At 43.6% G+C, this 16,466-nt stretch overlaps 1 protein-coding gene across 1 annotated transcript in view; it reads left to right on the plus strand.

Annotated features, from left to right (window-relative positions):
• Positions 1–300: 300 nt before the first annotated feature.
• Positions 301–16,466, plus strand: part of LANCL2 (LanC like glutathione S-transferase 2) — a 32,103-nt gene continuing 15,937 nt past the window's right edge. Inside the window, exons 1-3 of the mRNA XM_054273542.1 lie at positions 301–878; positions 10,859–10,976; positions 15,808–16,015. Coding sequence (XP_054129517.1) covers positions 678–878; positions 10,859–10,976; positions 15,808–16,015 — 527 coding nt within the window. The 5' untranslated portion in view covers positions 301–677. The remainder of the gene's footprint in view (positions 879–10,858; positions 10,977–15,807; positions 16,016–16,466) is intronic.

The raw sequence follows: 16,466 nt of genomic DNA on the forward strand, positions 1-16,466 counted from the left end.
ATGAGCCGGGCGAAGGAGCTGGTGGCGTACTGCCTGCTCCTGGGGCTGTCCGTGCCCCTCCTGCTGCTGCTGCCGCTCCTCTGAGATGCGCCGGGCGGCGGCTCGCCCCCGCCGCGGGGGGACGGGCGGGAGGAGCCGGCGGCAGCCCCGCTCCGCCGCCCGGCGTGCGGCCGGCGGCAGCAGCAGCCCGAGGCACTGACGCCCCGGCGGGGGAGGATGAGGCGCTGGAACGAGCTTTGCAGCCGTGCCACCCAGCCTGCGCCGGCGGGCGGGCTGCCGCTTCCGGCGGGGGGGCCCGGCCGCGGCCCCGGCCGCGCTCTGCCCCTGTACAGGCTGTGATGGCCCCGCGCTCGCCGCTCCCCCGCCTCGGGTGACAGGCACGCCGAGCAGAGCCGCGGCCTCGCAGCTTTCCCTTTCGCCTGCCAAAGTTGGGCTTCGGTGGCTCGGGGTCGGGGCGGCGGCGCCTCCGCCCTGGAGCGGCCCCGATGGGCCCGCGGCCGCAGACCCTGTCACCGCAGCCGCCCTCCTGAGGCAGCCCGGCGGCACGGCCGCTGTAGCCGGGGGCAGCTGTAGCCGGGGGCGGCCGCGGCGCTCGCGTTGCTGCAAAGCCGCTCTGCGGGGCGGAGTGTGTCCCCGCCGGCTCGCCGTGCGGGGAGGCGGGCCGGGGGCCGGCTGAGATGGGAGAGAGCATGTCCAAGAGGCTGAAGCTGCAGCTGGGCGGTGAAGCGGAGATGGAGGAGCGGGCTTTCGCCAACCCCTACCCCGACTACCCGCCCCAGGGAGCCGTGGCAGCCCCCAGCGCGGCGGACGCTCACCGGGACAGGGCGCTGCAGCCGCCGGCGGAGGAGGACTCCCTCCCCTTCGGCGCCGATGGGAAGGTGAGTCCCGGCGGAGGGCAGGCGCCGCGTCCCGGAGCCTGGGCCCGGCCTCCCCGGTGGGTTGCTCGCTGCCAGCGGCCCCGCGGCGCGGGCAGCCGTGGGTTCCTCCCCGGGGCGGCCTCGGCGGGACGCGGGTCTGGCGGCGGGGGCGCTGGGGCTGCCGCGGCCTGCGGGGGGCCGGCAGAGCTCGGGGCGGCCGCCGCGGCCTCGGGGGCGCCCGAGGGGAGGGAGCGGCGGGGTGAACTGAGGGAAGCAGCGGGAGCTCGGCCCGGCAGCAGCGGCTCTGAATTCGGGCTGTTTGTTTTACTCCGGTACGGGAATGAACGCGGTGCCCCAGCTGAACGCTGTATAGCAGAACAGCTATAGCAGCTCATACCACGGTGGTTTGGTGCCTCAGAAGAAGTTGTCAGCAGAAGTTGCCCGAGTTCCACCAGAGAAAATGCATGAGGGAATGGAAAAGATGGACGCCCATCTAAAAAAGGAGAGTTTATTTTCGGGTGACAGCAACGCTCACTCATTGGGTGAAGCTAGACTCTTCTCACGTGTTTATTTACTGACATGTGCACTTTTATAAGTTCAGGGGCACCATGATAACCACCTGGCAAGTTGGTTCATGCTCACAGAAGGTCTGCCTGGTAGGACTGGTCACACAAGGTTTGCAATCGTCCTGCTCTGGTTATCTCCTTGATGCCATGTGCTGCTGTTTGGTATACTGTGTCTTAGGTTTTAAACTCAGAAGCTGATCTGGCCTGGTCTGTTAACATGCAGGCTGGATTAATCTGCAGAAGGAATGCCAGAATATGGACTTTCTGTCATTTAGCCCCTCTGCAGCCTCATCCTTCAATACTGTGCAGCTTTGTCATCTTTTGCATGGAAAACACTGCGTGGTGACACTGCTGCAAGCACAAATGCATTGATGGTGGGAAGTTAGCTTCCTAACTTTCTTGATTGTATGCTGAGATGAATAAAGGAAAGCTCTTGATACCAGCTCTGTATTTTCCTGCTTGTGGCAATATGGAATTACCTTGACTTACTGATAGAGTGAGACGAGGATGGTGATGACCAACAGTGGGAGGGACATTCGCTCTGACCATTTTAAGTACCTGCAGGATGCCATCAGCTCACCATAAGTCCAAGGCAATGAAAGGTTTCACCAAGTTGTTTATGACTGAGGTTTATGAAGTTGTATGTGGCTAAGCAGAGTGCACAAAAGAGAATGCTTTGGGGTTTCAATGTCTTAACTGCTGCAGATAATTGCAGCTGTCAAAAGCAAAGCATTTGAGAAGGTTTAAAAAGCAAGAGTAGGTGTAAAAGTGAAATGTACTTTGTTTTGTATACAGCTCCCTGGCAGTATGCTGAGTGTAGGTAACGATATTTTTTTTCCTAGTGTAAGAGAACTGTTATTTCTTTGTTCTTTTGTGTCTGGCTTAGTCTCTAAAAACCATCCAAGTATGATGAGTTGAATTATAAAGGCAGAGAGGAGATGGCAGAGCCACTATAGCTATATATTGGTGTTAAATCAGTAAAAAACATACCGAGTCCCTTGTAGGCCAGTCATCTTGTGTACCTGCTTTAAACCCCACACTTCATGTCCATATTTTAAAAGAGAAAACACTCCTTCATTTCTTGCTGATCTAGATGGACTAAAGCTTTCTCAAGTGAGTTAACCAGAAGAATGGTGAGATACCAAAAGAAGATGAACGTCCTTGAAGATGAACACTACATCCTTAGAAGATGTACATTTTAGAGTATACTAGATCTATTTCAGAATAGTTCAACTCTAATTTATTTCAGATTTGATTCTTGAATGAATCCAAATGGAGAGATGTTGTTCTGTGGCAGAGCTGAAATGAGTTAGTCAGGAATTTCTAGCCCTGTGTTGACATTAGCAATGCCTGTTAGGCTCTCCTATGCATGAGAATGGTGTTTTTACAGTGCGTGTATGTGGTTTTTCCCCAGCATCAATGATGGATGACATTCCTTTTTGGAAAGTGGCAGTCAGCTGCTATTGGTGCAAGTGTGTTCAGAAAATATGTTAGAGCACCTGAGTAGTCTTGTATTTGATAAAAGGTGGTGTCTGTTCAGGAGGGTGAAGTGCCTCTGGGAAAAAAAATAATTCTGTACTGCCTTAAAACCATGTAACTATAGCAATTCTGTGCATGTCATAGGAGAAGGCAGAAGCAAGTGTACATTTTCTTTTGGTTTTGCATCTGCAAAATCTCAGGAGTCATTTTATGTGTTTCTGGACTAGAATATAGCTGTGAGAATATTTATGTGCATTTATATTCTTTGAAGTATTTGCATGCTGTCACTCCTAGTACTGCCTTTTTGTGACATTTCATGATGGGTACTTTTGTTGTTGTTGTGATTTTCAGTTTATGTTTTAGTGTTTTATTTTTGCATTTAATGACTCCCATTCCAGCGGAGAAATGTTTTTGCTTGCCTAAAGCCCCAGTGAAGACAAAGGGACTTTACACAGGGTAGGAAGTCTGTTCTGTAAGCTTCTGTACACAAGCCCACCTGAAAATGAGGGCATCTTTCAGAAGGCCTCAGTGCAGTGCATAATGCCTTCCTCTCCCATCTGCTGCTGAGTGACTCACGTAATGACAGCCTGAGGTGTGCAGGGCTCTGCTGTTGTCATGGAAGGCAATGCATTATTAATCCATTCGATTTCTTAGTCTGTCATGATTGCCATCTAAAATTCACCTGCTTGATAAAAGGACAAGAAGCTCTTCAAGGCATTGTCTGGAAGGTGAGACAATTGGGACAAAAATCTCCATATGGAACTGTGTGTGGGTAAAGTATTGTTCAGAAATCTTGAAGGTATGGGAGTAGGAGAGTAGAATTTGAGGTTGCTGATTTGCTTTCTTATTAGTAGTCACAGTAAACAATGCAGCTATCTATGTGGGCTCTGCTCATGTAGTTGAAATTCACTGTTTTTGTAACTAGATCTCTTCATCATTAAAGTACCATGAACTTAAATTGCTTCTGTAACTTGTCTGAGAAAGCCAAGGTAATAATTCATCAGACAGCATTAATTCTAGATTAATAATAAACAATTTTAAATGTAAGCCTTTGTTTAATAAGTGATGTTTAATATTTCAATCAAATATACATCCTGTAGCCTTTTTCTTTTTTGTTTGGGCCCCATAGAGATACCTAACCTAAAAATATACCTCTAGATATTATCTCAAAGTGGTCAGTCCAAAAGTTTTCAAAATGGAAATGTAGATGGTTGGGGGAGGCAGAGAAATTAATAGACTCATAACAAAGAACACTCCCTAGTTCTTAGTTCCCTAGTGTGCTAGAGAGTTACACAGCTCTAAAGGATTTCCTGGGAAGGAAAAGGGTGAGGAGAGCTTGCTCCTGAGGGGTGCTGATGGCTTGTTCAAGGGTCTGTTGCCTCCTCAGAGCCACCACAGCCCTGTGGCTGCATTTGCAGTATGGTCAGGTGTGACTGGGGATTCTCCTTCACACTGACTACAGGCAAGTGACCTGGGAAGAAAAGGCAGCCTGATGTTATCTGCTCAGCCAGGGGAAGGTGGAAGCCTAGACAATGGTCTGCGTTTTGTGGTTGTGCAAAAAAAAAAAAGAAGCATCCTTGTCATCAAGAAATTAACATGATCCCAGCCCTTACATTAAGATTGTCTGAATTTGTTGTGGAATCACAAGACAGAAGCAAAATTAGATTCAAACTTCATGGATTGGTCACTAGAGTGCCCAAACTTTTAACTTCTTTTTTAGGCAAATTCTTTTTTCCTGACTTGCCATAGTGTTCTAAGAATATTAGAAAAAAGTGGTATGTTCTGAGAAATGTATACAATACCTTACTAGGCTTTGCAGGGGACTTCTTACAGGGAACCTGTTCAAAGATAATGGTGCTCATTGGCAAGTACCTATTAATGGTGATATAGGATATTTAATTAGATTTATCATTTGGATGATTTAGTAGTATTTAGTTTCCTAATGCTTTCTTAATCTCCTGTTACTTCTGATAATGCCCTTATGTGGCTTTGAGTCTTCCTTCTCCTGTAAAATATACTTTTAAATACAGATATATATACATATATATGTGTATGGATTTTTATCATAGCCTCACTTGTCTTCTCCCTTTGTTTTTTTTTTTTTTTTTTTTTTTTTTTTTTTTGTTGTTTTTTTGTTTGTTTTTTTAGTTTGGTTTTTTTTTTCATTTTTAAAAACTTTTTGCAGTTGCCTCACTGTGCATTTTGGTTACCTCACTGGGAGCAGCAATTTCTCTGTGTTCTGGGACTGACTCAGCAACAACTTATACTAATGAGTATTATACAACTTATTGCACTGGAGGCAAAATTCAACCTCCAAAGCCACTAAATAATTCTTCCCACTTTTTTCCAGAGATGTGAGATGAGGTAGCTGTATTTCTTGAGTTTATTACTTTTTTGACCATTTCCTGGCTGTCCAACTCAGGCATGTGCTATTTTCATAGGGGACTCTCAGACAAACAAGGTTTGCAGTGTTCTCTGTAATTCTTCAGAAGGAAAGTTTGTTTTGCTTTTTGAGAGTCTTGGTGAAAACTGAGCCTGGAAATCACTCTGTTGTCCCTCACTAACTCCTGGCAGTCGTACACAGCCTGGAAGGAAGAGCTGCTGTTTCTTTCCCACAGCACAGGCAGCACTGAACACTGCTTAGCGCTTTTCTGATGCTTTTGTAGTGAAAGCCTCTCCTGCCGTTCAGGAGGTGACCACAGAGTTAAGCCTGTTTGGTTTCAGTCAACCAGTTCTGAATGAAAATACTTAATGAAATCAAACCCCCAAGTTCTGATTAAGTTGTCTCACATCCATCCACTCTTCATCAGTTTCTAGTTTTATCTTGCAAACCTGCATGTTAATGAGTTGTTACTCCAGCCAGTTGTGTGGTCAAGTGCAATAACACGTACTTGCTTCCTGGTGAAAATAAATTTTATTTGGGTCTAAGTGCAATTATCTGCTGTCAAGCTCAATATGTGGAATATATCTGCTCTTTGCATAGAGATAACTTAGAATTGGTAGAGGTTTTAGCTTTTTTTGAAACTCAAGGACCACCTAAAAATGTCACAGCTGGGCTAGACACTTCTGTGTAGTGAGTGACTTTAAATCATACTCAGACTTTTATTTTCTCAGCTTTCAAGAAGTTGCATGTTGGTGTTATGCTACCTGGAGGACGCGATTTTCAGTATTGCTCTTTTGCTTTATCAGTGTCCATTTCCCAAAACATAGGATATCCGTTAATCGTGTTTATTTTGGTTACCAATAATCTGGAGCTCTTTGATGATTCTTTGTGATGATCTAGATCTTTAAGCTTTGGATTTTTGCTGTCTTATAACCAATGAGAGATATAACTTCTTTCACACACAAATACGTTAGAGACAGTCTTATTTCTCACCTGCCTTAAGTAGTTCTTTCTGTAACTTGAATGCTTGCCTTTTAATGATGCTTTTCACACCCTTATATCCCCTGAGACAGGGCAGTGACTGTGTTTAAAGCCTATTCCTAAGCTGGCATTTGTAGCAGTGTAGGAATTTGCCTACAGCTATTGATTTCTCTGTCTCTTCCTCCTCTTCCCCTTCTTTTTTTGCCTTTTGTTTTGTTTTGGTTTTTTTGCCCTATTGTCACATGTATGGCACTAAGTGGTAGATCACTGAAAATCAGTGCAATGTGTTCTACAGACAGTAGTGTTTCAACACATTTATTAATCATGTGGTTTTGCAGAACTGGCATTTGTTTCTGGAGGACCTGTCTGAGAAGTAGCAGAGAACTGTGAGTGTTTCAGAGGCTGGGTGATGAGCTTCAGCAGTGTCTGGTATTTTCAGAGAAGAAGGCACTGCTCTTGGAGCTGTAAGAGTCTTTTGACTTAGGTAAAAATAAAGTAGAACTTGTTCTTCTGTAGAAAAAGACTGGTCACCTCCCAGCAGACCTTGCTAGATTCTGCATATGGGATCCTACTGCCATCCCTTCTTGTCTGCTTTTGCAGGAACTTGTGGAGGTGAGTGTGCGAGCTCATCCTGCTTCATTAGACCCATGCTCCAATGCATGGGTGTGAAACCTGGCTCCCTTACAGTCAGTGGCAAAGTTCCCAAAGCTTTCTGTACAGCCAGGATTCCCCATTTCAGCAGAACTGTGAGTTTTCCCCTACTACATTCTTCCTCGCCAGTGACTGTCATGTTCTTTCTGCCATCTTCTATGCAAGTTTGGTTTTTGAATGAGTTCTTGCTGCAGCACCAACTTGAGCTCTGTTTTCTTCTCTTTGAAATACACTTTGGCAAAGACAACACAGCACCATGTTATGTGTTCTGTTCTACACATCACCAGCAGCAAAATGAGGTGAATTAAAAGTATATATTCTTCTTGTTTGGGGGGTAGCACTGTGTGTCTGGGTAATCTCCTTTCTACTTCTGCAGAATCAGTTGCTTACTTTTGCAGTCTGGCTTTGCATGTAACATCTATCCCCCAAAACAGGATGAATTAAAATAGGGTTAAGAGCAAGATGGTTGTTTTGGGAGCTGATGTTAGCAAGAAAGATTGGTACATTGGCAGCTTGTGAGGAAGCTATGCTCTCAGGTCTCCATTGCCCTGCTGTGGCTCTGCACAAGTTCTTAGCATAGATGTCATGAGCAAGCAAATGCCAGGAGGTGTTTTTGAGCAACAGCATGGGTATCTAAATGTCTTTGACAATTGCAAATGAGATTACTCATCCCATGTCTCTCAAACCAGACTGTTACTTTTAATGACAAAAGGAGTGCCATGAGGCCTCAGGGTTACACTTATGTCAGCACTGTGACATTTGGTCCAAATATGCATCTGAGACTTTAAAGTTACAGATTTCTCTTACCTACCGGAAATCATGGTGTACAACACATATATGCCAGCTGCTTATTGCCTCCTCTGCCCCTGGTTCTGGTTTGTTTTAATGCCATGGCCATAAAGCTGGATGTGGCTGCAATGGTCAGTAAGAACTGGTATGTTATTGTAATGTTGCCTGCAAGTGCAAAGTTTGGGGTTTTTAGGAGATTTTTATTTGCATCATTACAGAAATTTTATAAATATAAGTATATAAATATTTTATATCTATAATTATAAATATAAAAATATTTTATAATAACAGAATCACAGAATATTCTGTGTTGGAATGGACCTAGAACAACCACTGAGTCCGACTCTTAAGTGAATGGCCCATATGGGGATCTAGCCCATGACCTTGGTGTTAGCACTGTGCTCTAATGTAGGTGTGTAGTTCTAGTGCTGAATTTACAAAAGTAGATGAGTTAAATTCTCTTTAGAAATCCTACAAATGAAAGAAAGCAGATAGGGGAAACATATATTGCTAAGAAGGACAGCATAATTTAGACATCTTGTGATTAGTGCCAAAGGTGAGTGATGTTACATAAGTACTTACATTCTTTACATTTTTGTTGGCTTTGGAAGGCTTTATATTGGGATATAGCTTTGCCTGCTCTCTCATTGCAATGGAAGAAGTGATGTGGTTTGAATAAATAACAAAACTATTAATTTCCAAACTAACATATTTTGGTTTTTCTGCATCACTTTTGTGCTGATAATGAGCCATGTTAGCTACCATAACCAGTATGGCACAAGGCTCTATTTGGTATAATGAGGAATGAGCCCTTGTTTTTGTGTTTTGACAATATAAAACTTGGGCAGTGTTTGGGATGATAATGGTTGTTCTCTCTGCAGCAGCAGAGGAGTAATGCAGCAGTTGAATTCCTGGAGAAAACCTTTTCTGATTAAAGATACCCTTCAGCTCCTGCTATTACCCAGTCTGTTGTGAACCAGAAGTAAATGTGCCACTGGATATCAGAGATCAGGCTTCCTGGCTTTTGTTTGTCCCTACAGGATTAACAAGTCACCTGCAGCAAAGGCTGAATGCCAGTTGGAAACATCCTCTTGAGATGAATGTGCTTCTGATGAAAATCAATCTGTGCGCCACACAAGTGTGTGTGTTATGCTCAGTTGTAATGCTGCCCCAAGATTCCTTGAAGGAAGCTTTTAAATCTTCTAAAGCCACCTTTCAATATTCATTTCTTTGTGCAATTAATTTATTCTAGTGCATGTAAGCATATGTTACAAACTTCTAGGGAAATCTTATAAAATGATCAGTGACAGTGCTTGCTTGGGAAAGCTTCAGAGCAACCAGAAAAAAAGAGAGAAGGATAGCTGGGGAAAACTTAGTTGCCACTTATAACCTATTCACACTGACATGAGCTTGGGAGTAGCTTTGTTTGGACTTACAGATAATTATAAAAATAATAATAAAAATATCCTTTAATCTGTGCTTTTTCAAGCACTGAACCAAGACTAGTAAATTACAATTCAGATTCTAGAGAGAGAGAGATTACCAACCTGAGCTAAATTATTTGTATGGGACTGAGATTTCAATGCAGAACTCAGGCATCCTGATGTCCTAGTATTCCCCCCCTACCTCTAAGTAATCTGGTGTTTGATATAAAATATCCTGATTTGGTAACAGCAGGTGTATTGTCAGAACAAAAAGATAACCAGCCTGCTTGTGATGTGCAGTAGGTAAATGGGGAGTCTGAAGCCTTAGTTCACTCTTGTCAGATAAGCTGAGCTCTGTGCTTGGATGCATCCACATGAATATCCTCATGCTGTTTCACCATATGCCTTAGTATCAGCATAGCTGTCTTTTGAAGGAGAGAAGCCCTGCCCTTGAGGAAGGTTTTCCTTTGTGTTGAGACCTCACTGAACCAGTCAAAAAGGGAGGGTGGTGTGGTGCTGGTGATGTGGATGCATAGTACAGTTCCTTAACAGAAAGGTACTTAACACCACTGAAGAGTAACAGGCTTCAGATGCCTATTGTGTTTGGCTGCTCGAGATATTAGAGAAGGTTAAGGTGTCTCTAGCTTGTTTCTAGAATGATATGTGTTCAGTGTGAGATATTTCCTTCGCAATTTCCTTCTCCCTTCCTGTCCTACCATGGATATCCTTAAATGGATTTGAACTATCCATCCTGAAGATTTCTGGTGTGTCAGAAGCCTTGTGCAATTCTTAAATATTTCTGATTTCTGAATCTGTTGGATGGATGTTTGAAATCACTGATTATTTGAAGTTTCTCTCTGAACAAGAGTATGAAATGTGGTGCATCTTGAGTAATCGGTTGCATGGTGGCATCCAGGACCTGTAATTTATCCAAACCCCACACTTTTGGGATGTACTGTAGTCAAGAACTTACTGTACTACTGTGCTAATTTCCATGTTCTATAGGCTTTAGGGAGTAATCACTAACTTATCTTCCCTAAAAGTGTGCATAATGAGAGAGAAATGTTGGAAAAGGTAAAATACTCTCTGATAACATAGATCATGTATTTCATCTATATAAGCATTTTTTGGTCAAAAGTAAAAGCAAGCAGTGTGTAAAATCAAAGACTTGTTTCTTTCCCTTTGTGCCTGAGCTGAAGATGCTGAGCTGCTTCTGCTCATCTTCTTTGGCTTGATTGTCTTGAGTATTCTGTACAAAAAGACTGGTCACCTGGTACATTTCTTTTCCTTGGGCTATTTCCTGCTCTGTAGTGCTACAAAGGGTGTGCAGGGTGATTATAATGAGAGCAAGCACCTATAACGTGGGGGGCTTGTGCTGTTTGTCCATAACATGGTCTTGGTACCAGGACCCTGATTAGAATTACATGCTGTCACAGTGTCCATAGCTGTTCTTTGTGTGACTTTACAGAATGCACAGGTAATTTTTGTCTAATGTAGATACCTGTAACTTACTCTAAAATGTAGTCAGAATGAATTTGCATGAGACACACTTAAGATGAACCACCTTGATGCTGCTGATTGCTGTATGTGTTATTTATTTCCTAGTTATTTTTTGTTTGATTCGCTTTGGTTTGGTTTGGTTTTCTTCCCAAACAAGAAAGTGGAGCAGGCACTTTGCATTGTTTAATTACTTTCTTTTCTGGCTTGTTCCCTGTCTCCTGCTTTCAGGTCAATGCTCGGTTCTCAAAACGGATCCAGGCAAAAATCAAGGACCTTCTGCAGCAAATGGAGGAAGGGCTGAAGACAGCAGATCCACATGACTGCTCTGCCTATACTGGCTGGACTGGTGAGAAAGCTAGAATTTCAATGAAATGGATTTGTTAAATGATGTGATTGGATTTATGCACAGGAGATTCTGATATTCTCATAGGAGTGGCAGAAATCCTCTGTTACGGGCATTTTTGTGAGTTGGTTTTTCTTTTAACTCTGGAACCTTGGTCACCACTGCCTGTAACTTGTATTGACTTCAGCAAATAAAGATACAGAATGATAATTGACTTTTGTTTATGGACATCATTGTTTTGCAAGAGGAGTGGATTTTCTAAGGCTGGTCTTTTATCTTTCCTCTTGTTTCTTTAAAATTGCTTTTAAAAAATTGTTACTTTTCACCTTTTTCTGTTCGACAGGCTACTAGTTAGCAGTTTTCTAATGGTAACAGCATTTTCTAATCTCTGGGAATAGATGGGGGGAAATATGTTCTGTGGCCAGAAGCTTGTAGCCTTCAAATCTGGAATTTGGGTAGTTTGGCTATTCCTGTTCTGTCTGTACAGAAATGGTAAAATGGTTGTGTGAGGAGGAGGAGTGTAGAGGTATGAATGCAAGACTGTGAAGATCGTGAGGAAAATTAGGCATATGCACGTGGTGGTTGTTGCTGGGGACCATTTTTCATTTAGCATTGCATCACTGATGCTGTCCAGATGTAAATGAGCCCTTCTAATTGGTGTGATTTGACCTCACCTGGCAACTAAATATCGAACAGCTGAGCACTCACACCCTGCCTCTCCTACATCCCCTCTGCCGTAGTTGCATAGGGAGGGGATTTGAAAAAAAGAAAGATAAAACCCATGGACTGAGATAAGAACAGTTTAATAATTGAAATAAAGTAAAATAATAATAGTAATGGAACCAACAATAATAATTACAATTGTAATGAAAAGGGGAGAAGGATAAAATGCAAGAGAAATGGGTGATGCAGTGTGACATTGTTCACAGGGATCTTAGGCTGAGGGAAGAGATGAGGATCTGACTCCATGTTTCAGAAGGCTGATTTATTATTTTACAATATATATTATATTAAAGCTATAGTAAAAGAATAGAAGAAAGGATTTCATCAGAAGGCTAGCTAAGAGTAGAATAAGAAGGAGTGATAACAAAGGCTTGTGGCTCAGACACTCTGTCCAAGCCAGCTGGGCTGTGATTGGCCATTAATTAGAAACAACCAACATGGGCCAATCACAGATCCACCTGTTGCATTCCACAGCAGCAGATAAGCATTGTTTACATTTTGTTCCTGAGGCCTCTTAGCTTCTCAGGAGGGAAAATCCTAAGGGAAGGATTTTTCATAAAAGATGTCTATGACAATGCAGAATGCCTTTGCTCACCACCTGCTCACCAAAGTCCAGCCCATGCCTGAGCCGAGATTGGTGGCTTCCAGCCAGCTCCCCCCAGTTTATGTACCCAGCATGGTGTCCTGTGGTAGGGGGATATCCCTTTGGCCAGTTTGTGTCAGTTGTCCTGGCCATGCTCCCTCCCAGCATCTTGTGCACCTGCTCCCTGGCAGAGCATGAGAAAATGAAAAGTCCGTGACTTAGGGTAAGCATTGCTCAGCAACAGCTAAACCATCAGTGTGCTATCAGTGTTATTCTCACACTAAATCCAAACCACAGCACTGTAGCTACAGAGAAGAAAATTAACTATATCCCAGCTGAAACCAGGACACTGATCCTTTAGGCAGAGCCTGCAGTTTTCATGTCTGATGTGGCCACTATTCTTCAAGTTGCCAGGACATGTCCATCTAGGCCGGTTAAGTGTGACTTTGCTGGATAGACTGGCATATTCTGTTCCTGCTCTTCTAGCTCAAACTTCAGGCATACTTAAACTTTTAGCACTACATTTTTGAAATGTGGCCTGAGGAGATCTATTCTTTTATCTCTGTCATGAGGGGGGAGTAGCTTGGAAAAGCTCTCCAGCCTTCATCCATCCTTAGGCTTAAATCTGGCAATTAAAGGGTAAAATTTCTTTGCTTTTTTCTTGATGTTTTGGTACAGATGGTGCTGTGGGTGGATGGGTGGGGAACTTTTAGACAACTCAGGCTTAAAAGATAGACGTGTTTCAGGGTCTGAAAGTGACTGGCTGCTGAGTGCGTGCAGAGCTCCAGTGGTGGGCTTTCTCGTGCTGACAGTACGGAATGGCTCCCGGGGAGCTGTGTTCTGGCACAGTGACTGACAACTGAAATTATGGCTGATAAACCAGAGCATACTGAAAATGAGTCATAAGGTAAAAGTAACAGCCATCATTAGCTGAAACAGGAATATAGATGAACAAGTGACGTTGTCTAATGAGTGTGGGATTTTTCCATCCCGTAGAAGGATTGCCATTTACATCTATTCCAAGCTGTTAACTTCTTTCAAGGCTCCTGTGGATATGGTTCTGAATAAAAGTCTTTAAATTATCTGGTTTTTAAAATACTTAATGCAGATACTTTTTCCCCAAACTTGCTCTTGCTGCATTTTGCTAGTGTGCAAATCAGAAGGTAAAAGTAGTGCTGTAAACAACTGCCCTGCTTTTTATGTACCAAGTCTGGACAAATCTTAGAGGCAGTGCAGTCATGAGCATTGGCTTGCATTTTGTGAAACATCTTTAACGCCTTGGAACATGTGCTCTTGGCATGTAGCAACCATGGGACACATGTAAGAGTCCATCTTACTTATACAAGTACTTTTTTACTTGTCCTCTTGTACTTTTTGGCCAGACCTCTTGGAGGAGCCATTTTAAGGGTGTTGCACTGAGAAACACTAGGAAGGATGAGATGAACTGGACTTTGTGGCTACATTTCTAATCATCCTTTGGTCAAGCCAAGATATTTACACATCTGTTGCAGCATAAAAAAGGGTTCCACAAATCTCTGTAAATAGCCCACAAGTTCCCATGATGCTGAACTGGGTTACCTAAACTCTGCAGCTTTCTTCTTCTTAGATTCAACTAGAAAGGCTGGCTCAGAGCCTGCCCAGGGAGCATGTGAGGATGTACCAGCACTCTTGTGGTACTGTTGTTCTGTACTACTGTGGTAGCCTCTCTGGGAGCTCAGTGGGCCTTGTGTGTACTTGGCTTTGGATGAGGCTCAGGAGAGTGCTCTCTCCATTCAGAAATGGGTTTGAGTTACAGTGTGGTCTGGAGATAAGTGATTGGCCAATAGGCATCCACTTAGATGGATTTGTTTCACTTCCTTCAGCCTACATTGTTGTTACTTCTAAGGTTTTAGTTTGTTTGAATGGAAAACTATGTAATGAGTTCAAAAGAGTGAAGCTTGATAGTACCTCCTGGCATTCTTCTAGCCCTGATTTGACTTCTGGCTTTTATAAACCTGTTTGACTTGTACAAGCTTGTAATCTTGTTATGAAATACGTTTAGGGGGTGTGAAGAACTTGAGAGCTTGAATCCAAAAACTCATCAAAATATCCTTTTACAAATCAAAAGGGAAGTCACTTCTTGCATATAATAGATGAGAATTGTACAATTAGTATACTGAATCACACATGTGCTTGTTAACTCAAATTTTTGAATCTTCAATGATCTCTTTGTGTAGTGGGTTGATGCCAGCTGAATGCAGGGCACCCACAAAGCCTCTGTCACTCCCCTCCACAGCTGGACAGGGAAGAGAAAAATACAACAAAGGCTGCATGGGTTGAGATAAGGACCAGGAGAGATCACTCACTGAATACTGTCATGGGCAAAACAGACTAGAATTAAAGATACTAATTGAATTTATTTCTAAAATAAATTTTATTTCAAAATCAGAGCAGGATTGTGAGAAGTAAAATAAGACCTTCAAAACACCTTCTTCCCTTCTTCCCAGCTCTACATCCTCCCCCAGCAGCACAGAGAGACAGGAAATGGTAGCTGTGGTCAGTTCATCACCCATAGTTTCACCCCCTGCTCAGGGGGAAGAGTCATTCTCCTGCTCCACCATGGGGGTCCCTCCTACAGGAGACAGTTCTCCATGAGTCCATCTCACGAGCAACAGCTCTCTGCAAACCTGCAGCATGGATCACTCCTCCATGGGGTGCAGTCCTTCAAGCACAGGCTGCTCCAGTGTGGGCTCCTCTCTCCTCAGGGGTTACAGCCTCCTTCCAATAGGTCACAACCTCACCTTAGGCTGGCATGCCTGCTTTAGTGTGCTCCATGAGTTTTCTCCAGGGGCTGCAGATGAATGTCATGGTCCTCCATGGGCTGCAGGGATACAGCTTCACCTTGATCTGCACCACAGCCTGCAGGGGAATCTCAGCTCCAGTGCCTGGAGCACCTCCTCTCTTCTCCTTCTTCACTGATCCTGGTGTCAACAGAGTTATTCCTCTCACATGTTCTCACTCCAGTCTTCTCTGCTCACAATTACAGCTGCTCAGTAATGTTCTTTTCCTCTTCTTCCTAAATCTGTTATTACAGAGATATTACCACTATTTCTAATTTCCCAGTCTTGACCACATCAACCTTTGGAGCCACCAGGGATTGGCTCTGCCAGACATGAAGGAAGCTTCCAGCAGTTTCTCACAGAAGCCTGTAGCCTCCCGCTACCAAGGCTGGGCTATGCAAACCCAATACAGTTTGTGAAGTGTTGAGGCCTGAGTCATGAGTTTGCTTCTGTTTTTGGAAATTGAGACTCTACCATTGGGCTTCAGTCAGATAATTTTTATTTTTCTCACCATCCCATTGAAATGTCATCCAAATAGTGGCCCACTGCCTTCACACTGTGTAAGCTAGGACCCTTGACTGACATGTTTTTATTGCCCAAATACCTGTTCACATTTGAGTTACTGGTTCAGAGGCACCAAAGAGGGGAATAGGATACACTTAAAAAGAAAAGTGAGTGAAACTCTCTCTTTTTCGTGTGTTCATTTCAGGTATTGCCCTCTTATATCTGCAACTGTACCGCGTCACAAAAAACCAGAGCCACTTGCAGCGATCTCTCGATTACGTGAAGAGAATCCTTCGCAATCTGAACGGCAGAAGAGTTACTTTCCTCTGTGGTGATGCTGGGCCATTGGCAGTGGGTGCAGTGGTTTACCACAAGCTGAAAAACAGCAGTGAATCTCAAGATTGTGTTGCCAAGTAAGTGGTTGATGGTGGGAAAATCCATGCCCTTCATTTGTAGAGAGCGTTGGTTCAGTAACTTTGCAAGTGAAATTTTAGAGGACAGGGTTAAAGAATGGACACTTTCTCTCCTGATAAGGTTTTGGTACAGCAATACAAAATATGCTTTATCTTTATTAAAGCTGGCTTGCACTTGATTCATATTTAGTCGTTTATCTTGAGTCCTCTATCGCTGTTAGGACAGGATGTCCTGGGCATATCTGTAGTGCACACACGTTCTGATTTTGTCACATTGAAGTGACATTTAACAAAAGCCATGCTCTTGTCATCAGCAATATGTAGTGCTTGTGCAGTATGTGATGCTTTCTGTAAAGAGTGGGTCTTAGTTGAAGATTCATTACAAAACATGTGCACTGGGTCTGGATGCAGGCAGACAGAAACACGGTGTATGGGATTGGTACGTAACAAA

Source organism: Melozone crissalis, unplaced genomic scaffold (genome assembly GCF_028551555.1).
Source record: "Melozone crissalis strain CALT ecotype California unplaced genomic scaffold, PUWL_Pcris_2 ptg000016l_1, whole genome shotgun sequence".
Taxonomy (NCBI): Eukaryota; Metazoa; Chordata; class Aves; order Passeriformes; family Passerellidae; genus Melozone; species Melozone crissalis.